The following is a 23,442-nucleotide window of genomic DNA, read 5'->3' as shown; positions in this document are numbered from 1 at the left end:
GGAATCAAACCTGTGCTACAGAGGCTGCGGACAGCTTCACAGTGCAGCACTCAACCCACTGTGCCACCAGGGAGGCCCCTAGCTCTTTATGTTTTATGTTTCATAAAAAATATCTTGCAATACATTGAAGACAAATATTAGAAACAATGATTAGTTGCATTTGAAAAACTTATTTTTTAGAATTTTAAGATTTATTTATTTATAAATAGAAGAACTGGGCCTCCCCGGTGGCGCAGTGGTTGAGCACTGGGTTGCAAGGCTGCCTGCAGCCACTGCAGCATCAGTTCGATCCCACTGGGCGAGGGTCCCACATGGCGCGCAGACTTCTCCTGCCGCCTGCTGCTCCCTTCAGCAGTGTACTTCAGTCCTTCTGCCTGTTCTGCTCCCTGCTGTGGCTCTGGTGAATTCTCTCACCCCCCCCCCATGCTTCTGACTGTACCCAGTGCTTGTATAAATAAATAAATAAAACTTAATAAATAAATAAATAACTAAATAAATAGAAGAACTGAGGCGTGGGTTAGCTCCCTGACTAGGGATCGAACTTGTGCTGCAGTGGCTGCTGATAGCTTCATAGCTTTATATATGTAAATACAGTAACAAAATTCTACTTTTGGATGAATATCAAGAAATGACCTGAGGAGAGGGTTCAGTGGTGATAGGAAGAGATGAGGAAGAAGAACCTGATGATTTCCGTTTTATATTTTCCTGTATGGGATAAATATTTCCTATGCACACATATTACTATTATTCTAAAAAGAAAAATGTTGAAAAAATATTTTCTTTTTAATAAACAAGGTAACCACTCAATTTAAGTCTGTATTCCCAGAAAAAGGCTCTTTATAAAGCTATAGACATTCATCACTTGTTACTATCATGAAGCATTTGGATCAAATAAGAAATTTCCCTTGATAGTCTATGACCCATTTTTTTTTTTTGTAATTTTTTTTAAGATTTATTTATTTATTTATACACGCACTGGGTACAGTCAGAAGTGCGGGAGGGTGAGAGAATTCACCAGAGCCAGAGCGGTGAGCAGAGCAGGCAGAAGGACCGAAGTACACTGCTGAGGGGAGCAGCGGGCGGCAGGAGAGGTCTGCGCGCCATGTGGGACCCTCCTCTGGTGGCCGGGGAGCAGCCGGGGATTGAACCGGCGCTGCAGAGGCTGCGGGCAGCTTCGCAACCCGGCGCTCGACCACTGCGCCACCGAGGAGGCCCTAATTTTTTTTTTTTTAAAGATTTATTTATCTATTTATTTATACAAGCACTGGGTACAGTCAGAAGCACGGGAGGGTGAGAGAATTCACCAGAGCCAGAGCGGGGAGCAGAGCAGGCAGAAGGACCGAAGTATGCTGCTGAGGGGAGCAGCGGGCGGCAGGAGAGGTCTGCGTGCCATGTGGGACCCTCCTCCAGTGGCCGGGGAGCAGCCGGGGATCAAACCGGCACTGCAGACGCTGCGGCAGCTTCACAATCCAGCGCTCAACCGCTGTACCACCGGGGAGGCCCAGTCTATGACCCATTTTGAACCTTCCCATGAACTCTCTAGAGAGTACTTAAACACTATTTGAGAATAGTCTTTTTTAGCATGAAATTTTCTTTAGGTCTATGAAAGTGGGCATTTTCACTTTATTTATAAAATGTACCTATTTTTACTTCAATTTTTTGGACATGTATGCAGGGCCCCAAAATGTCCAGACTCAAAAAAGAGACAAACCAGTGGTGGCTTGTTACATGATAAGTGAACTGAGAACAGTACAGGTATATTTGGAGCCTGAGACAACTTTATGTGACTTAAAACAAGGTTGGCAGTCAACAAAAGTTTGTCAATCTGAAGGGCTGTGAGGCCCTTTAGAGCAAGATTCTACCAGATCTACCTCTCCTTTTGAGTATTTCTGTCTCAGAAGTATGTATGTTCACAATGTGACTTTTTAAAGGTAAGACAGCTATACAATACTGCGGTGTGTCTTTCCCACAAAGCTGTGAGCTACCAGGGATTTGGAAACTGAGTCTCACTCATTTTTACATCATCAGGACTTGGCAACCCCAGTGTCTATCCTGTAGACAGTTATCTATTTGCCAAGTATCCAGGTAATTAGTGCTGCCCTAATTAGAGGGATGGCCCTGTGGCAGAACAGAGAAAAACTTCTTGTTCCTTTGTCACAGAGATTCCTCCACTTCTTTCTTTCCTCTTCTTAAAGGATCAGATTATCCATTAAACTTCTAAGAGAACTTGATTCCTCCTCACATCTCTGTAAAGACACCTCTCCCAAGCTCCTCATCAAGTTCACTGAGCATAGCACAGGAAGTCAGTCATGCTGGGAGAGTGCTGTGTGTGATCTAAGAGTTGAAACCTCTCTTGTTTCTTTAGACACTTGTTCTGTCATTTTCACTAAACCAAGAACACTGAAGACAGTATGTATGATTCATCAGTTGACCTTACTTGTCCAATACATAATTACTGAAATCATGTGTTTTATCTCAAAATGAAATAGGCAATAATATAGATTAGGTATCTATTCCTAGAACCAGGCTCTGCCTACCAAGTAATATTTAACATTCTAGACCTACCTACCTTTAGCAAACATGTAAGATTATTGGGCCTCCCTGGTGGGGCAGGGGTTAAAGTCTCAGTCTATCAAGCTATCGCCAGCCATTACAGCATGAGTTTGATCCCCTGGCCAGGGAGCTAATCCACATGGTGCAGCAGACCTCTCCTGTCTTTGCCCGCTGTTCCCCTCAACAGTATATTTGAGTGGATCTGCCTGTTCTGCTCCCCACTCTATCTCTGGTGAATCCTCTCATCTCCTGTACTTATACACCAGTTTTTGTATGCATTAAAAAAAAAGGTTATCAACTGTGTTTTTTTATTAGCCTTACTTCCTGGGTGCATTTTATATCCTGGTTCCTATTACCAACTTAGAATATGGATATAGTTGTTTATTTTCTAACTGCAAAGTAACACTTGCCAATAGCAGAAAACTTAAAAAGAAATATAAAAAGAAAAAATAGAAATGACCCATAATCTCATGAAAAGAGTAGTCACCATTTATGGAGGCTTTGCTATATGTCAGGGAATATGCTTTTATTGCATTATCTTGAATAAACCTCACAACAGGTATGATATATCACCTCCATTTTACAAATGCAAAATCTGATGTCCAGAGAACTTAAGTAGCTTTGTTAACTCACAATCACAGAGTAAATGACATATTGAGAATTCAAACCCACGTTGTCTGACTCCAGAGCATGAATGCATAATTAATATACCATAGTATTAAATTTCCAGTATATGTCTTTCTATTATTTTGTCTTATATCTACACAATATATGCCAAAACGGGATCACATAGCACACAGTATTTTTTACAGTGTGCTTTTATTTTCTATTTAATATATTAAGAATAATTTCCCACATTAAAATCATGTCATAAAAATTATTTATTCACTAATCCAGACACTGATATAAAGCTGTTAACAAAATTTCTATTGTCAAGAGACTAACATTTCTGGTAAGTGGAAAACAATAAATATTTACTATTTCATGGATTACAAATGTTATAAAAGAAAAACAATGCAGGTGGGGTAAAGAATGTCAGAGAAAAATGCTGTTTTCTATAAGATGCTCTGTTATATGGCTTTAACATCATTATTTAATCAACCTTCTATTAATGAACAATTAGACCATTTATCATTTTTCACTAATACTATGCTGATGAAAACATTACTGTATATTACCTATTCAAACAACTCTGATTATTTTCTTTGACTACATTTCTAGAAGATGCACTTTTTTTTTTAAAGATGTACTTTTTAACATTAATGTATTTTGTTAACCTGCCCTCTAGAAAGTCTAGAGCAACTATATAAATTGTACAAAATACCACAGTCAGTACAAAAAACACCCCTCTCCTATGGTAGGTATTGCTTAAAAACAAAGCCAAAATTAGAAGAGGGGAAAACAAGATATTATCGTTAGCTAATTTGGTTTTAAAAATCAAACGTCTGCTATTTACATTCTAAATAGTTTTCTCAGTTTATCAGCAACTGCCTGTTAATTATGTTTCTAGCTTTTTAAAATAATGTCAAATATGTCATTCTTTTCCTTTATACTTTCTATCTTGCTTTGATCTGCGTAGAGCACCTACTAGTAATTTACATTTTCTTCAGTTCACCATATAAAATCATCTAAACTTCTTTTTAGAACACAGTAAAAAACAAAATTCCCTTCTACATATTCTCTACGAGATCATTTTCAAAAACCCTGAATAGATCAAAGGTTTTATCTCATATTCTTTTTGAATATTTTACAAAAGTGAAAATGGAACACTTTAATTATTCAAGTATATGAAAAATTTTAAGGATTCTTACCTCGTCCTAAAACACAAATAGCCATTAAATTGGATGAATAATAAGTAGAATGAAACTTTAGTAGCTCTTGTCTTACATCAATGCCTTCCTGGTTTGGTCTAGTCTCTAGAGTATATTTGTTACCTGGAAGGGAAAAAAGAAAAAGCCAAATACGACTTTAAAGTTTTAAAAATAATGACATTGCTTTTAGTCATAAAGTTTTAAAAATAATGACACACATAATGACTAATCAAATATGTTTGAATGTAAGCCAGGTAAACAGGACAGAACACTATATACTAGTGACATTTTAAACTATAAAGTTTTCCCTTAGGAACTTTAAGTGCTTTATAGAAAATATATACTCTAAAAATCCCTATGAGATCCAGGATATTATGAGCACTTACTGGAAAAATGAGATCCAAATGGCCTCCATTCACACTTAACTTTAATTTTCAATTCCCTATGTGCTCCATAATTAATTGAAGAAAATCACTGAGGGATCTTTTTGGAACTTGCTAAGTTACTTGTGGAAAGAAATGTACTATTCTTGGCTGGAGAATTAAATTTGTGATGTAAATTCTCATGGATAGATCAAGACTGGTAAAAAATAGGATGCAATGCTATTTTCATACATCTCAAGCAGTATATATATAGTGTACCACTATATCTCTTATGAAACTTAATAACAAATTTAATTAGGGTAAAACATGCATGTCAAAAGCAAATAGTTGACTCTTTAAGTATTTACCTGTCTAATAAAAAACTTGTAATTTAGAGTCTGGGGATGGAATTCCAACTATCAATGTCTCTATAAAAAGTGGGATTTTGAGGCCTCCCTGGTAGTGCAAGGGGTTAAGTTTCTGCACTATGAAGCTATTTGCAGCCAGTGCAGCATGAGTTCTAACCTCAGCTAGGGAGGTGACCCGCATGGCACAGCAGACCTCTTCTGTCTCACCTGCTGCTCTCCTCAGCAGTGTATTTCAGTAAATCTGCCTGTTCTGCTCCCCACTCTGTCTCTGGTGAATCCTCTTACCCCCACTCCCCCAACACACACACACCTCAGGCCTGCACTCCAGCTCTTCTATGCATAAATAAATCTTTTTTAAAAAGTGGCATTTTGAGGAGAAATATCTTAAGATCCTAATATAACAATGTTTATTATTGATCCTGTTTGCACCATTAAGTGGGTGCATGTCTTTCATCTGCAGAGGATAAAACTATGGCAGAACATATTCCTGAAGTATTATTTTGGCCCCTTGGGTTTTTATAGTGACCCATGAAGTGGCACTGAGAGAGTCCTTCTTTTTCTAAGTTAGACACTTACAGAGAGCCACTAGATGGCGTTCTCAGACACCCAGTCCTTTGCCCCTAGAATTGCATTACACTCTGAGTTCAAGCCCCAAAATGCTTGAATCAATAATCAAAGTGAAGAAAAGAAAGTGTGCAAGAAACAGCCTAGTAAGTATTCATTAACCCTTTTCTAGTGACAAAACAATCGAATGTTGTATGGAATCATATTCATTAGTAGTAGGCTGGTTCTTAACTATTCCTCTCAATTTCTCACTAAAGATCTAGATTAATTTCAGATCTGCTTTCATTTTGGGTGCTGAGGGATTCTACCTGGACTCCCATTTCCTCTAGGAAACAAAAAAAAGCTGTTTGCTGGGCAATGGTTTAAAGCGCTCTCATATTAAGGTAAAACTTAGCATTGATGGTACCTCTCTTTTCTAACAAATGAAGATTCTAGAAGCCTCAGTTCCAGAGGGACTATTCCTTAAAGCATCCTTTATAGTATACAAAGCTCAGATTATTACAATATGCATACTAAAGTCAACCCACCGGATACCCAAGTTTAGAGAAATTAAGTTTTATTTCAACACACTATAAATGTGATACTGTTAGACTGAAATCAGAATTTTAGTCTAAACGTGATGTCATTTGCCTATTTACAATCTGGTCAGTTTTTTGTTGTTGTTTGTTTTTAAATCTCAAAGTTTACAAATACCAAGATCATGGCCTATCATGAAGAACTTAAAATTATTTCAAGGTCAGTTCTTCTGCCCAACTGTGAATATGCAGGCATTGCTCTTCATCAACCTCCTCTTCTTTTGCAAAGCAGTAGAGGCAGCTCTGCTCCCAAGACTGCCAGCTGTGTCTATGCAGGCCTTTCTTCTAACAAACCTGTCCTTCTCAGGGGCCTCTCTTTTTGCCTGTTTATGTCTGTGCAAATATTCTTTACTTCCCTTCCCTTTTTATAATAAACCTGCTCTTTCGGATATCAAAAAAAATTATTTCAGGTTAACTAAAATGGATAATAAGTACGGCTCAAATAGTCTCAGACTTGCTATTAAGTATATAAACCCTTTTACAAACGATCTCTTATAAGAAGTTTACTAAAAACAGAAAGGTTAGCTGGTGGAAGTTAAGAGCAGGAAATGAAAGGAAAAGCAAGTCATAATGTACAGAGTTCAATAATTAGTCCTTAAATTACAGAATGGACTCTGTCAGTGCACGATCCCAAGTTAGGGAGGTGGGTGGAACAGGCACTGGCTTTGGTGTTGGCAGCACTATAAGCTAAGCCAGGGTCAACCATCTTCTGGCTACATGACCTGAGCAAGTTGATATCATTCCTCCCAGGCTCAATTTCCTACCCTGACATTGGTAAGGTGTTTTTTTTTTTTTTAATCAAACTAGAAAAAAATACTTGTAAAATATTCTAAGACTAATATTTAATATCCAATAAGTAGAGTGAAAAAATATGAAAGTCTGATAACATCAAGTACTGTTTAGGGATGTGGAAAAATAAGAATTCAGATACTGCATGAGGGAAGGCAAACTGAGTCAGCTACAACAGGAAACAATTTGGCAATATCAAATGAATCAGAAGATATACATAGCCTACACTACACAGTAATTCCACTCAATCCTGGATAAATATACCCTAGACAACCCTGTGTACAGGAAACATACAAGAATGCTCATAGCAACACTATTCCACTAATAGGAAAACAGATAAATAGTGCTACATTCCTTCAAAGAATCATTCAAATAGCAGTAAAAGCCAAAAAAACCTATCAGAGGCATACTCAATAATATGGCTAACTTTTATAAAATTAAATGAAAAACATGTAAGTGGTAGCAATTACACTAACATGCCATTTTATAAAACGTAAAAAACTATACAATGTACTTGCTTAGAGGTAAATACATGACTAGCAGGTTTTTGTTTTGTTTCTGTTTTTTTTATAACTTTTTTTTCAAAGATTTATTTATTTATGCATACAAGAGCTGGGGTATAGGCCAGAGGCGTGGGAGTGAGAGGATTCACCAGAGACTGAGTGGAGAGCAGAACAGGCAGATTGACTGAAATACACTGCTGTCCCCTAAGCAATTTTCAACAATTTATACTCTGTGGGAAGCAGTGAGTTTGAAATCTGTTTTAGAAACTAGAGATGTCTCCAACTGTATATCTGTCTGGCAAAGATTCTCAGGGAAAGGACAATTTGGTAGTTATAAACATGAAAATATTAAATGTCTTAAAAAAGTCAAGATTTGAAGGTTAGGCTAATAAATCTATAGTTATCTGGAATTATTATAAACTTTTAAAACATTTTTTCTTCTTGCTACAGCAAGCAATTTCTAGAAAAGAACTGAAGTTTTTTGAGATTATGAATTTTCCTAAAAAAGGTTCTTTCTCCTCTTAGGGTGAGTACATACAAGTACAAGAAGTAAGTTAGAGAGGATTTGAGTGAAAACCTCTTCAATGTCATAATAAAGCACCTACAGACTTCATTAATCCAGTTCTAGTTTTTAGTACATTTCTAGTTTTCCATAGACACATATGCTAATAAGGGGAAAAAAATGACTAACAAAATCCATGGAAAAACTTAGGGAGTAATAACAAATGACTAAATGAGCTGGAACACACCAAATATTTTTGTATCCATGAGATTATGATACTAAAAAACAAATTAGTCATTCAAGGATAAGGAACCAACTCATTTTGAAAACTGGTAAATGAAGGGAATGAATCAAGCATTTGTCCTGCCTTTCCTATAATAACTGTATCACTGGGTAGTCAAAGAGCAGAAGCGATTTCTTTTTGTAGCAGTAGTCAATTGATGTGAGAAAGACTAACAGAATTAGAAAATTAGAATGATGGAGGTGACTTACTGAGTATCAATAGTTATATCATAAATAGAGAAACAGACATTAAAAGTCTATCTATCTAGCTATCTATGATGAAAGAATACATTACCACCTAAGAAATTTTGTCAAAAAAAGGTCAAACATAAATCTGATCAAGTCTCTATATCCACCTGCCAATCTGTGGAAAAGTAGAGGACAGAGGGATGCAATCAGTAAAATCTATGCTGTGAAGAGTTCTATACAACAACCAACCTGATTCTTCAATAAATATATCTAGTGGGCCTCCCCTGGTGGCGCAGCAGTTGAGCACTGGGATGCGAGGCTGCCGACAGCCTCTGCAGCACCGGTTCGTTCCCCAGCCACCAGCGAGGGTCCCACCAAAACAAAACATATATATATATATATGTATATATATATATAAAAATATATGATTTTTTAAGAGTCAGATTTCTTAAAGATATATTTGAAATATTTATGAGTATAACGATGATGACTGGGATATCTTCAAAAATAGGATGAGAGGGTGAATGGGAAGGCAGATCGCACAGGGCTAACAAGGGGCACAATGATGCCTACAATGGGTTCATTACAGTATTTTGCCCATTTTTGTATGTTTTAAATTCTTTACCTAAAAAGGTGGAGGGAGGGAAAGAAGAAACAGGAGGGAAAAAGTAAAAGATTAACTTTTATCAGTTCTAATTTTGTGTCATTATCATCATCCCAGGATCACAAGTCATTCCTCTGCTTCAAATTGCACAATATCTTTTTTGTTCAAATCCATTTCCTCACTCCATTCCTTCATGCTCTCCTATACAAAAGCATTCTTTGCTATAGCTAAACTATTCCAATTCATGTTCTCCAAAAGACACTGGGCTTATTCCTTCGTCTTTTCTTCTTGTCACAGTTTTGAGGGTCAACCTAATATCACAAAAAATACAGGCTCTGCATTCAGACTGGCTTGATACTCAGTCCCAAAACCTACACAGACATTTACACTACCATCTTACCTCTAGTGAGTGTGTGGCATTTACCACTCACAATTTACATTAAATGGTTCTTTATGTTAAATGGTTCTTCTTTCTGCCTAAGAAAATCCTATCCACCATTGAAGAGAATTCAATCTTAGGCAACCCTAAACAAGGCAGAATAGAACAGTGGCAAAAAGCAACAGATCTGGGTTTGGATCCTGGCTCCAGCACTTCAAAGGTGAGTGACCCCAAACAATTTAATTATCATTTCTTAAGTCTTAACTTCCTTACCTTTATGACAGAAATAATAAGAACATATATCTACTGGTGATTTTGTAAGAATTAAGTGATATAATCCAGGTTAAATGCTTAGCACAACACTCAATTAAAAATTAGCAAAGAGGAGGAAGTAAAGAAGAGACAATGACCTTGGAAAATCAAAACTGAGTTTATACTCCAGTAAAACCTAGGGTGTGCCTTGTCTCTCCAACTAACCTGTAAGCACTTTCAGTATAAAGACATTGATTACACGTCTCTGCATTTTCTAGTGCACTTTATATGTGGGGGAACTTAAAAAAAAAAACTACTTGTCAATCGAGAGAATGTGGGTTCACTTATAATACCCTCCTCAGAATCTTATAATCCCCTGACACATGGTACAAAGCATATTAGAAGAAATAACAAGAAAAATGTCACTCATAAGTCACTCAAATGCTGAAATACAGCACCCTTCTCTACTTCCATGTGCCATCCAACTTTGCCCTTCATTCCATTTATACACGAAAGAGTACCTGCTTTTCTCTCCTCATCCACTCCTTGACTTCTCCTTTTATTTCCTTTCTAGCTGACTAAACCCAGATGCTCCCACAGAGTCTGTGGGGTTATATACAGAGTAACAGATCACTAAAAACCTAACCAGAACTAAATTTTTACTGTCATGCTTTAAAGTATTTTTTAAAATGCAACTGCTTCTGCTTTCAGGAAGAACCAATGCATGAAAGCCACTGTTGACAAACCTGTCCCAAATTTGCTGAAGGGATGTTTGGGATTCCCTGTAGCTTTTTCCAACTGGAAGAGTCTCCAGGCATCGTTCATCACATTCTTCTCATGTTCTGAATCAACTGCATTCACTTCTCTGTCTTTGCAACTCTCATCAAACAAGGGACACAGGAAAAACTGTGCAAACCTATGGGTGTGAAACATAATTCAACAGCTGTTATTGTTTTTAAGAGTGGTCTTTCTTTTTTTAAAGATTTATTTATTTATGTTTGTTTGTTTGTTTGTTTATTTATATAAGCACTAGGTATAGTCAGAAGCACGGGAGGGTGAGAGAATTCACCAGAGCCAGAGCGGGGAGCAGAGCAAGCAGAAGGACCGAAGTACACTGCTGAGGGGAGTAGCAGGCAGCAGGAGAGGTCTCGTGTCATGTAGGACCCTGCTCCGGTGGCCGGGGAGCAGCTGGGGATTGAACCGGTGCTGCAGAGGCTGCAGGCAGTTTTGCAACCCAGCGCTCAACCGCTGCGCCATGGGGAGGCCCTAGAGATTTATTTTTATTTATTTATGCATATAAGAACTGGGGTATAGCCAGAGATGTGGGGGTGGGGGAGGTGAGAGGATTCACCAGAGACAGAGTGGGGAGCAAAACAGGTGGAATGACTGAAATACACTGCTGACGGGAACAGCAGGCAAGACAGGAGAGGTCTGCTGCACCATGTGGGTCAGCTCCCTGGCTGGGGATTGAACTCATGCAGCTGTGGCTGTCAGTATCTTGATAGTACTAAAACTTTGAGTGGTCTTTTAAAAGATATGTTTGAGGGCCTCCCTGGTGGCGCAAGAGGTTAAGCACAGCACTTTGAAGCAATCCGCAACCCGCAACCTCTGCAGCACGAGTTCGATCCCCAGCTGGCCAGGGAGCAATCCACATGGCACAGCAGACCTCTCCTGACTCGCCTGCTGCTTCCCTCAGCAGTGTATTTCAGTCAGTCTGCCTGTTCTATTCCCTGCTCTATCTCTGGTGAATCTTCTCATTCCCCACATCTCTGGCCTGTACCCCAGCTCTTGTATAAATAAATAAATCTTTAAAAATAAACAAATAAATAAATAAAAGATATGTTTGAAACTTAACAGGTAGGAAATATAAATTTTGCAGATCAGAAAAAACTACCATTACTACAAAGAAAAAAGGAATATAAAATAAGCACTAAGACAACAGAAAAATATAATTAATACTGGACATACAAAACTTCAGAATTAAATCTACACAAAGATGTTAAATAATCAGTGAAAATATAAAAAGACTAACATCTCTGGTTCTAGCATCAATCTCCATGTTTATTTCATACTACCAAGCAATTCTCCAATATCAGGTGGGTGGCCAATAATCTGCCTCAATTTATCTGGAGACAGCATCAGATCCCACAGTGTAGATCTCAGTTCTACAAGATTGCCACTCTACCTCCCCACTTGCCAATCTCAAGTCTAGGTTGCCACCTAGCTTCTGACCAACCAATCAGGGATTGGGGATTCCCACAATCTCCTGCTCAGGTTAAATTAATTTGCTAGAGTAGCTCTCAAGACAGAAAAATATTGTATTCACTCTCTATTTATTACAAAAGGATACAAATTAGGAACAGCCAGATGGAACAAATGCTTAGGGCAAGATATATGGGAGGGACACTAAGCTTCCATGCCATCTGAGCATGACCCTTCCCCCAAATCTCCACATGTTCATCAATTTGGAAGTTCCTGGAATGCAGTCCTTTTGGGTTTTTCGGGAAGCTTCATTCCATAGGCAAGATTGATTAAATCATTGACCATAGGTAAAAGAACTCATCTCTAGATCCTTTCCCCTCCTTGAATGATCTGGGAGTGGGACTCCAAGCTCCAGCCTTCCCATCACAAGGCTGGTTCCCCTGGCAACAGGCCCACTCCAAAGACTGGGGTGGTTCCTGGGCCACCTCATTAACATTACTAATGGCAACTTTATTCTCCTCATTTAGGAAATATCCAAGGGTTTTAGGAGTTACAGGCTAGGACTGGGACAAAGACCAAATATTTCTTTTTATAAATCACAATATCACAACACAAAAAATTCATGGCAAACTTATAGACATGGCAGCAATCTAAGACTTGCCACTTGGCATATCTATGAAAATCCTTGTTATATATAAAGCTAATTTGCCCCCCAAAAGAGGGGGGGGAAAGCAGGTGATAATTCTAGGCAAATCGATTTAAATTTAGTCTCAGGCATTTTAGGACAAATTAAGTGATCTAATTTTAGTTTTATTTGAATATGTTTTCTGTTTATGGAGAGAAACTTTTAATTAGTGAAAAAATGGAGTGAAAAATCTGACATAGTAGACTGACTAAAGACTTAACTGTGGCCTTACTAACAGATTTTAAAAATCTTAATAAGCAGCAATCTAACAAATAACATGGGATGTAACAACAAAATTACCCAACATGTTTTTCTTGAGGTTATCCTTAGTAGTACCCAAATTTAACAAGGAAACCCTTAGTAATAAATTAACTCTCTTATCCCCAGTTACAATTTAAATCATAACTTCATTTAGTAATTCCTAAGAAACAGTTGATTCCATCTTTTAAAAACAAGATCCAGGGGAGAAGTAAGTAAAGAATAGAGGTTCTGTCTGAATGGGACTATTATTCAATAAACCTAAGAGATTCCCAGGTATGTGAATATATATTAGCAACTGCATCTCACAGTCTAGTTGTCAAAGAGGCTATTTTCATTACTTGCTATTTATTTTAAGCACACAATGAATACAATAATGTAATATGTACTTTACACATATCAATCCAACGATAAACTATCTGGAGTTCATAATAAAGATATATGGAAACATAATAAAGATATATGGAAACAATAAAGATACATGGTATTTCTATCCCAATATATTCAGGCTGAAAGAGTGCCTAATAGCTACATGCCATAGTTGCATAGGCCTCCATGAAGGGTCAGGATTATGATACAGTACAAGAGCATCTTTGATTATACACATGCTTTAAAAAAAAAAAAAAAAAAAAACTATGAGCCAAGTAACAGACATCTTTTATCACACAAAAATCTACTATATGAACAGCTGTTGTAGTATTTGTAAAGCAGGAAATTAAATTCAGTGTATGATCGCTGGGAATTCATTAAGTGAAGTCTTCTGGAAATACATATGAAAGATGATTAAACCTCCAATTTGCAGCTTCAAAGATTGAAACAGGGCCTCCCTGGTGGCACAAAGGTTTACACACCCCACTAGGAATCAATCTGGCAGCCTCTGCAGCATGCGCATTCAATCCCTGGCCAGCCAGGGAACAACCCACATGGCCAGTCAGTTGTCTCCTGTCTCGCCTCTGCTCCCCTCAGCAGTGTACTTCAGTCAATCTGCCTGTTCTGTTCCCCACTGTCTCTGGTGAATCCTCTCACCCCTACATCTCTGGCCTGTACCCCAGCTTTTGTATGCATAAATAAATAAATCTTAAAAAAAAAAAAGATTGAGACATAAGCTAGAATAAGAAACAGGCTACTCTGATCTAGCCATGAATCCTGAACTCATGCCTTTGCCCCATCAATGCCCTTCATTAATGAATAAACTCAAACTATTAGGCTTTTAAAAAATATGACTATTATTAATACAAATAAGCAAATAAAACTGAAAATCACTAAAACTGTCTTTCAGACTTCCTTATAGACCCATCAAAAAGCTTCAAAATTACACCTTCTTGGTAACACAGAAAACTATAAATATTTACCAAGGAAAATTCACACTTTGAATAATTAATCAAATCATTAATAAAACAAAAAAAAATCAGAAATTTTTAGCTGTATAGAAAATTGACCAAGAAATTAAATTGGACTGATGGCGCTTGTTCCAGAAAAAACTTCCACAAAATGTCCCCAGAACTGAAACAGCAGTTCAACAAACACTCTGTATCCACTGAGCATACCTGAGAATCAGATGAAGAACAGAATATTTAAGTTCTAACACTCTCAAGAGTACATTTGAAAGGCGATCCATGACACTGTTACAGTTATTCTGTCACATGCTTTATATGTAATACCAGTTAGAATGGGATGGACTGGTGAGAATTTTATAAGCCAATAAAATAATTCATAGGTCTGAAGGCTTGTTTAAAATCATGCCACTATTTTTCCTCAACCACATGGTAAATAGATTACATCACTCATTTTTTTTCTTTTTTGTAAAACATGGGGAGGGAAAGTCACTTGTTAAAATACCTTTTGTTAAACTATAACATTATGAACATATCTTTTATTTTTTTTTTTTTTTTTAATTTTCTAGAGGCATGTCTTATTTATTTATTTATTTATTGTTTGTTTGTTTGATACATGCACTGGGTACAGTCAGAAGCGTGGGAGGGTGAGAGAATTCACCAGAGCCAGAGCGGGGAGCAGAGCAGGCAGAAGGACCGAAGTACACTGCTGAGGGGAGCAGCGGGCGGCAGGAGAGGTCTGCGCGCCATGTGGGACCCTCCTCTGGTGGCCGGGGAGCAGCCGGGGATCGAACCGGCTGCAGAGGCTGCAGGCAGCTTCGCAACCCAGCGCTCAACCGCTGCGCCACCGGGGAGGCCCATGAACATATCTTTTAAAATAATAATAATAAGTGATAAGTGCACCAAGTTGGACAATTCATAGGGTATTTAGCATTACCTGTCTAGGGCACCTTCTAGGTGTTCATGGGAAACATCAAAATAGTAATTGGTATGCTCTCCACTAGTAAAGGCATTTGAACTTCCAGCATGCTCACTGAGAAACTGGCTATATTCGTTTTCTTTAGGGTATTTCTTTGTTCCCAAAAATAGCATATGTTCACAAAAATGACTTAAGCCAGCGATATTCGGGGGATCTGACAATGAACCTGAAAGAAGAGAAAAATGTATGTAATAAATCATTTTTTTAATGTTAAAAGTTTTCAAGCACAGGTAAATTATAGATGATTTGGAACTTCTATTAGCAAGGCAACTCCAACAATACAAGCAGGGTAAGTTAAGCATCGGCTGACCTAAAATGGTATTATTTGGATTCTAGCTGCAGCTTTTCACATTAATTACTTGGTGACCTTCAGCAGATTACGTAATCTCTCTGGACATTTGCTTCCACACACATCACACTGAAGAGAAAGAAAGAGTTGAATTCACTGTTTTGTAATGGCTATCTAGTACATTAGGAAACTAATGGCCACCAACTAAAAACTAGTTCTAATTAAAATACTAGTTCTTATGAAAGAACAATCTAGTTTTTGTATTTGCAAGAGATAATATAGCATAGTGTTAAGAGCATAGATATAGGGGTTAGTAGCTCTATTAGCTGTGAAACTTTGAGCAAATACTAACTTGTCTTAGTCACTTTTCCTACAACCTAACTTAGAGTTTTGTGTAACTACAAATTAGATCTTTGCAAAGCACACAGCACTGTGCTTAGCAATAATTATTGGTTCAACATATGATGGCTATTACCTGATTTTTTCAATTCTAAAATACCACTGAGTAAACTAAAAGCTCTTCTGATTGGAAAAACATAAACACACCTCACTAAATGTACTTACTAATAAGAAGCAGCCTGATTAAAACAGCATTAAACGTGGAAGAAATGTGTACCCAACATTGCAGGAAATATATTTCCTAGTATACCAACAATGAAAACATTAAAACTGTTACTGTTACTGTAAAGGATGGAAATTAATTTCCTTGCTGCTAGGTCACCTTTGCTGGGAGCTTAACAAGATGCCCTTGGTAAATGTAAGACTATTTGACACAGACAACTATAATTGTACAAGGTTACTATACAAAGTAAGGTACAACAAACCTGTAACTACAAGGTCTTAATTTGCACAAATAAGGAGAGTACCAATAACGTCAACATTGGTCAATGAAAATGAACAGTTTAGTTCATGATTTTAAACTGTACCTATGTGTACATCAAGTGCTGCTGAAGACTTGTCTGTGGTGGGATCACTGATGAGAAGTACTTTGATTCCATTGGCCAGCTCTAGACCACGATATTCTCGTTTGTCTTCAGGAGATTTCACTATGTGATTTTCCAGTCTCTTGATAGCTTGATTATTCATTTTGCTGTAAGTATTCTTCTGGAAACTAGAAAGAAAAAAAAATTAACCGTTGAATTGCAACTGCTTTTCTTCTTTTAAACAAAGAGTAACATCAAATAAACCCATCAAATAAATACATTATCAGATTTAAAGTATGTAGAAGAAACTTTTTATAGACTGTTTACTACCTATAGGGTATAATAATTAAATAATTTCTCTTATACCTCATTCTTTTAGAGGAATGCTAACAATATTGCTATCATGGAGCCATATTTATCTAGAACATATAGATGGGGATTTGAAATAGGATGGGTTGGCTCATGAGTTGGTGAATGTACTGACTTAGAATAGAATTTTCAATTACCAATAATTGCTTCCCTATGTATTTCGGAGGTATCTGCTACAGTAAGTGAAGTGAGATGTTTTCTGCAAACTATTACTGAGGCAGCTAGAACAATGTTCAACCCAATGTTATTCAAACTTGGAAGCCCTGGGTCTGATATACACATGCCCAGAACACAGGGAATTCCAATAAGGAACAATCCTGTCAAAATAATAGACTTGGGCTGTCCTATTCAGGCAGCAAAAGAATAACAAACAAGGCAGCAATAAAAACAAATGGGTGGAAGAGCCCCAATAAGTTTTATAATTATGGTAAGTAGTTAATGCCAGAGCAGAAAGAGTCCAGCATGGTGGTTCCTCAAAAAATTAAAAATAGAACTACCATATCACCTAGTAATACCACTTCTGGATATTTATCCAAAAACTAACTGGAAAAGATATATGTCCCCCACATTCACTGGAGCATTATTTACCATGACCAAGATAGAGAAACCACCCATATGTCTAACTGTAGGTGAACAGATTAAGAATGTGTGTGTGTGTGTGTGTGTACACAGGGAATATAATTTAGCCATAAAAAAGAATGAAATCTTGCTATCTGTGACTTATGGATTGCACTGAGGATATTACATATAGTAAGTGCAATAAATCAGAAGGAGAAAGACAATTATATGATTTCACCTATTTGTGGAATATAAAGAAAAAAGAGCAACAGAACAAACAAAAACAAAGTTTTAGTCTCTAGTAACAGAATGTGGTTACCAGCAAAGAAAAGGAGAGGCAGGAGTAGGTAGAGAGAACTGATTGGTTGCTGGTGGGTAATGACTAGACATTTGGCCGTGGGGATGGTGTGATATAGACAGTATTGAGGTGAAAAACTGTATACCTGAAATCTATACAGTGTTATAAACTAAATGTTATCTCAATAAAAACAGGAAAAAAACCTGGAAATTAAGGGAAGGAAAAAAATCCACTTTGTTCTTAAAATACTTTCTTCTCTAAAATATTCTGTAACTATCCTTCTGAGTAACATCTGATAAACCAAAGAGGTTTGCTGCTCTTAAGACTGTCTCCTAGGGCCTCCCTGGTGGCGCAAGGGTTAAAGACACAGTGCAATCAAGCGTAGCCAGCCACAGCACAGGATGCAAGTCATCCTGAGGTTGATCCTGATGTTGATCCCTAGCCAACCTAGCTCACTAGGGAGCTAACCCACATGGTGCAGCAGACCTCTCCTGCCGCCCGCTGCTCCCCTCAGCAGTGTACTTCGGTCCTTCTGCCTGCTCTGCTCCCCGCGCTGGCTCTGGTGAATTCTCTCACCCTTCCACGCTTCTGACTGTACCCAGAGCTTGTATAAACAAACAAACAAACAAACAAATAAATAAATAAATCTTTAAAAAAAAATGTAATACTACATTTTGGGGATTTAAGGCCACCACTGGAAAATTCAAAAGCGATTTGGAAGTAAGAAGTCATTATTAACAAATTCTTTCTACTTCATTAGTCATTAGCCACTTAAATTCAATGTTAAAGAGAGAAAAAATATCTGAGCACAAAGTTTGAAAATATGGTGTTTTGTGATTAAAAGAAAATTCTCATAGTAACAGAAAATGGTCTAAGACTCCAAAGAGGGGCATAGGGATAATAATCCTGGTAAAAGGTATTTCTTAAAGGACAATGTGGCCTGCAGCAAATGCCTTCAATACACAATTGGTTTTAAAAACCTTGGTTTGGGTTCCATATAAATTACTCTTTTTTAAAAAATTAGTTCCAATACAGTGGCAACATTAAAATAAAATAAATCACAATACAACCTGCATTGAGACCTTAGCAAGAAGGGCCATGTTCAAAGGCAACAACAAGGTGTGCACCACAGGGAATGTCTAAGCTCCTCCCTGCAAGGCTGTACTGAAGAAAGGAAGGAAAAAGGCTGGGATTCTAGTGAAAAAGTTCACTAAGTAAGAGCAAAATCCAAAAGTTGTCTTGGTTCCAGTACCATTGTTTATGTCCAACCCCTGCTACTAGTCCTGTCTCAGCAGGTTTGATTTAGAGGAAACAAGAATTACAAAGGATTAAAATCTAATAGTGTTGATGATAGAGCTCTAAAATTCTTCTGTCGTCTACAACTGTAACAAGGAGATGAAATGAGCTCACTTTAGAAGGACAAATTGTCTTATTCTGTGGGAAGTGAAAAATTCATTATAATTAAGATGTTCAACTATATTCTGTAATTTATTTTCAGAATTCAATTTCTCTTGTACAGATTCTCATTTTTTTAGAGGAAAAATACGATCAGAATTCATCACAGGCATGGATATAATTTGCTTAGACATCAAAGTTATATCTGATTAATATCCCTGGTGTGGCTGAGTAAAGAGATGAAATTACTCTAGATGTCAAACATAAAAATTAGAACTACTGTTAGACAATTTGTACATGAGATCAAGGACTGCTATAAATTTCCAAATTGGCAATGCTCCCAAATCATATGACTTCCTGAGCAAGTAAAAACCAAAAAACACACAAAATCAAAATAAAAACAAAACACAAGCAGCATTTTCAAACAAGATTCATCTCCAGCAATCCATTTTCAATAAGCATAGTCTCATTTTACCTACAGTGTATCTATCATGTTCCACAACAATTTGATTCTCACCTGCCAAACTGCAGGAAATGATCCCAGCTCTTCCTCCTCTGATGAATTCATCAACAGATTGCCTGTCTCTGTATTTATACTTGAGATCACATGTCTATTCATCTCCGCTCCCTCATTAGCATAAAGCCTTCAAGGATAATTTTATTTATTGCAAATGTTCGCTAATAAGAACCAGAGTTAGCAGACAAGAATACTGACTTTTAGATGACAAGTTAATGCTAACTCAAATGCTTTCCCAGACATCTATTTGATATTTTTAACCTGTCAAAATCAAAATTTCAGGAGCAATTAAGTACTTTTCAATTTTAGACACATTCTCCTTCATTGGAAACTTTATAACAAGGCACTGAATTGTCTCTGTTCAGCATTCTGATACACTGGACAGATGCTTAATAATTACAGCATATTTTGTAATTTTGTTCAGAATTTAAAATGACTAAAATCACTGAAATAAAAGCTAGAAGAGTCACTGGATGTTATTTAATCCTTTGTTCTTGGACTAGCAGAACTGGCTCTTCCTTGGAGCTAGTTAAAAAATGCATAATATCAGAAATCACTAGAGTCCTAAGGAGACAGAATCTACATTTTAACTAGGTCCTCAGAAGGGCTTGCCCCTCATCTTACTTATAAGGAAATTACAGCGCAGGAAGCTTAAATCACTTATCCAAGATAACACAGCAGAAAATCAGTATTAGAACTCACCTCTTAATTCTCAGTCCTGTGTCTACCCTAGCACCCTATATCCAAATATTTAAGGAGACCTACTATGGTTCAGATGCTATGTCATAACAAGTTCATTACATAAGATCAATTGACCAGAGCCCTTATTCTGAAAGAACCAGACTTACCTTTTTAAGTTTGATGACAAAGCTGTCCCTAGTATGCTATGGGAGTATTGAAAAAGGGAAACCTAACTCCCCAGGAGAAGAGGGCAAACAAGGTGAGTGGAAGCACACCAAATAAAAGGACTGGAATACCTGAGGCAAAGAACTGGTGGTGAGAAAAAAATGAGGCATACAGTGGAAAAACAAGAGTGTGGTGTTACTGGAACTACAACCAGAACTTCCAATGTAAGATCATGGATTTTTATCTAGACAATGTAAAGGCCTAAATTGCAGGTTTGCAAAAATAAAGTCCCAAATCAGTCATTTCCAAATTTCCCTGCCAAGAAATTTTTATGCAAATTATCTTTTATTCAGGTGACTATTACAGCCTTTTCATCTCTAAGTGTTTTGCAGCCTACTTAATAGGAGGCTGGGAATTTTTACTTTGCCTTTTGTTCCTACCCCACCACCATGGCCCCAGATATATTTAAAGTTAAACCTGATCCATTTCTAATTTCTAAATGGATGACCTATAAACCTGCACAGATGAATAAGCATGCTAATAGTCAAATTAAAAACCCAAACCTCCCTTCTGTGGAATCCATCCACCCACTCCTAAAACTATAGGTGGAAGTAGAGGCTTACCTATGGCACTCTTGAATGTGGAGGAGGCACCCAGAAAAAAAATGTCTGGAATTAGAACCACGCCATAAACATCCTTTCATCCCAACAGAAGGCAGAGGTAAGTAAGTAGAGTAAGCAATCTCATGAAACCTAGGGAGCCTCACTATGTTAACATAGTTTAAGACCACATATACCCAGACATTTTTCATGTTATCTGACCTAAAAAATAACGACATGTCTCGAAACCATGAGACAGGTTCTTCATCAGTTGAGGCATTGGTTTAAATAATAGATTCCCCCTCAGCAATTTTCTTTTTTAAAAAAAAAAGATTTATTTATTTATGCATACAAGAACTGGGGTACAGGCCAGAGGTGTGGGAGGTGAGAGGATTCACCAGGGACAGAGTGGGGAACAGAACAGGCAGATTGACTGAAATACACTGCTGCCCCCTCAGCAATTTCATATGCCAGCTAAAACATAAAGGTGGGTATAAACTAAAATACCATCAATTAAACCTTATTTTCCCATGATGAGATGTTTTACCTTTGTTCCAGGCAGAAAGTCAGCTGTTCTAATTCTGGCCCTCTGGAAAGGAGTTTGCTATGAAAAAACAAACCCTAAATAAGAGTGGTTGCAATGTAAAGGAATACTACAGAAGTATTCCTAATACTACTAATATTCGTATTAGAAGTATTCCTAATACTACTATCATCTTGGAGATAAGTGCATTCCCAAATTTTGTTTTAATTTTACTACATAGGTAACAATAGCTGTTCATTCCAAAAGCTTAACAGAACACTTCATAGAGATTTTAGGAAGGTTTAAGCAAATGAACAAAACCTCCATTTCTTCTCTTGACACACAGTTCGCTATAGAAGGTCTCTTAGAGTTGTGGTTTTGGGGACCAAGGGAGTTTTAAAGTATCCTTCTTGCACAGGTTGCCTTCTGACTATTAGGGAAATGTGAGATAAAAGTCCCTGTACAAAGATAATCCTACCAAACACTCCCATTTTTAAAATGTCATATGCTTTATACACTACTCATTTAATCTTACTTTTCTCCCTAAATGCTGGGACACAGCAGCTGCTGATGAACATTCTCCTTAACCCAAAATGAAGAAACAAAAGCTCAGTGACTAAGTGGCTTGCCCAAGGGCATTCACACAACCAAGGCAAAGCCATGGCAAAGCTTTGAACCATAGAGAAGGAGGAAGCGTGGGAAGGGGTGGGACAGAAGGTGGTGCTAAGACAATCATATATTGTTTTCTTCCAGGCTCCTAGTTACCACCCCACAGTCCTTCCCTGACCTCATTCTCTTTGCTTATAATCCAAAATAACAAGAAAACAAGGAAACAAAAATTAAAATATGTCAAAATAAATGCTTTAGTTTTTTACTCCTTCCTTTCCATAAGGAAAAAACAGGCAGAGGAAGAAGTGGGAAGAATGTTTCTAATCTGTCAAAAGAGTCCCTGGATTGAAAACCATATTATCTCATTATACTTTGCTGATAAAAAAGCAAAAGGCAAATGGATGGTAGGATTAAAGAAACAGCAAGTTTAAAGAAAGAAGAGAGTATAGAACTGTCTCATGCATTGAAGGAAACATGAAAATAATTACTACCACAAACATAAATAGGTGAATTATTTTTCATTAAGTTAGGGAACAAGAGAAAAATCATATAATTATCTTGGCAGATACAGAAAAAGTAGTTAACTAAATTCAAGTCATTCTTACATTAAAAAAAAAGTCAGCAAACTAGAATAGGAGGGAGAAAATTCCTTCATCTGAAAACGAAGCTACAATCTACAAACACTACAGCAGTTATCATACTCAATGGTAAAATATTGCAAACACCCTAACTCCCCATGAACAGGATGCCATTATCACCTCTTCTAGTCATTATTTTACTGGTAACTCTAATCAATCCAGCAATACAAGAAAAAGAAAACACATAAAGATAAGAAAACAAGGGGGTAGTGGGGGAAGCTATCATTATTCTCAGGCAACATGATTATGTATATAGAAAATCCCAAGAATTTACCAACAACTCCCATTTCTAGGTAGGATATAAGAGATCACAACAACCTGTCTCTACTTCAATAACTAGACAAAAATATGATAAGTTAAAGAATTACGTTTTCACAGATGTTGGAGAGTTGTGAAAGCAATGAGGATTGGAGGCACTGGAATTCCAGAGAGAGGAGAAACCTCTGAACTGAGTGGAAGAGCATCACCTCTTTTCTCTGGTGTTATTTGCCAATTCTGGGTACAGACTGAAGATCATGTTTGGCCCAAGCAGAAGGGCTTTCCTCAATGAAAAGAAACTTGAGGGTTGGTGGGTACATGAGCTTGATGTGACAGATTAAAGTCCCAAGATACACAAGCTCATAGCTGATTTTTGCCACAGCAGATTTTCTGAGATACTACCAGAATGGCTTACTAGAATGGCTAAAG

The 23,442-nt window shown here is 37.3% G+C and overlaps 1 protein-coding gene across 8 annotated transcripts in view; it reads right to left on the bottom strand.

Moving 5' to 3' along the window:
- The window catches only part of IDE (insulin degrading enzyme), an 82,401-nt gene that overhangs the window by 36,950 nt on the left and 22,009 nt on the right, over nt 1-23,442 (bottom strand). For 4 of the 8 annotated variants that reach the window (XM_037497230.2, XM_037497228.2, XM_037497233.2 and 1 more), the window contains exons 2-5: nt 16,407-16,591; nt 15,150-15,357; nt 10,480-10,649; nt 4,365-4,487 (exon numbers count right to left, since the gene is read on the bottom strand). In XM_037497230.2, the coding sequence (XP_037353127.1) occupies nt 4,365-4,487; nt 10,480-10,649; nt 15,150-15,357; nt 16,407-16,566 (661 nt within the window). In that variant the 5' untranslated portion in view covers nt 16,567-16,591. Of the gene's footprint in view, nt 1-4,364; nt 4,488-10,479; nt 10,650-15,149; nt 15,358-16,406; nt 16,592-21,009; nt 21,033-21,532; nt 21,590-23,123; nt 23,187-23,442 lie in introns of those variants that run through there. The other 4 variants (XM_037497227.2, XM_054690557.1, XM_037497231.2 and 1 more) reach the window with 3 other exon arrangements.

The sequence above is a fragment of the Talpa occidentalis genome, unplaced genomic scaffold (assembly GCF_014898055.3).
Source record: "Talpa occidentalis isolate TD23 unplaced genomic scaffold, MPIMG_talOcc4v2.1 talOcc4.8, whole genome shotgun sequence".
Classification (NCBI taxonomy): domain Eukaryota; kingdom Metazoa; phylum Chordata; class Mammalia; order Eulipotyphla; family Talpidae; genus Talpa; species Talpa occidentalis.
The sequence above is the reverse complement of the archived record's forward strand: the minus strand, read 5'-3'. Positions and strand labels throughout refer to the sequence as shown.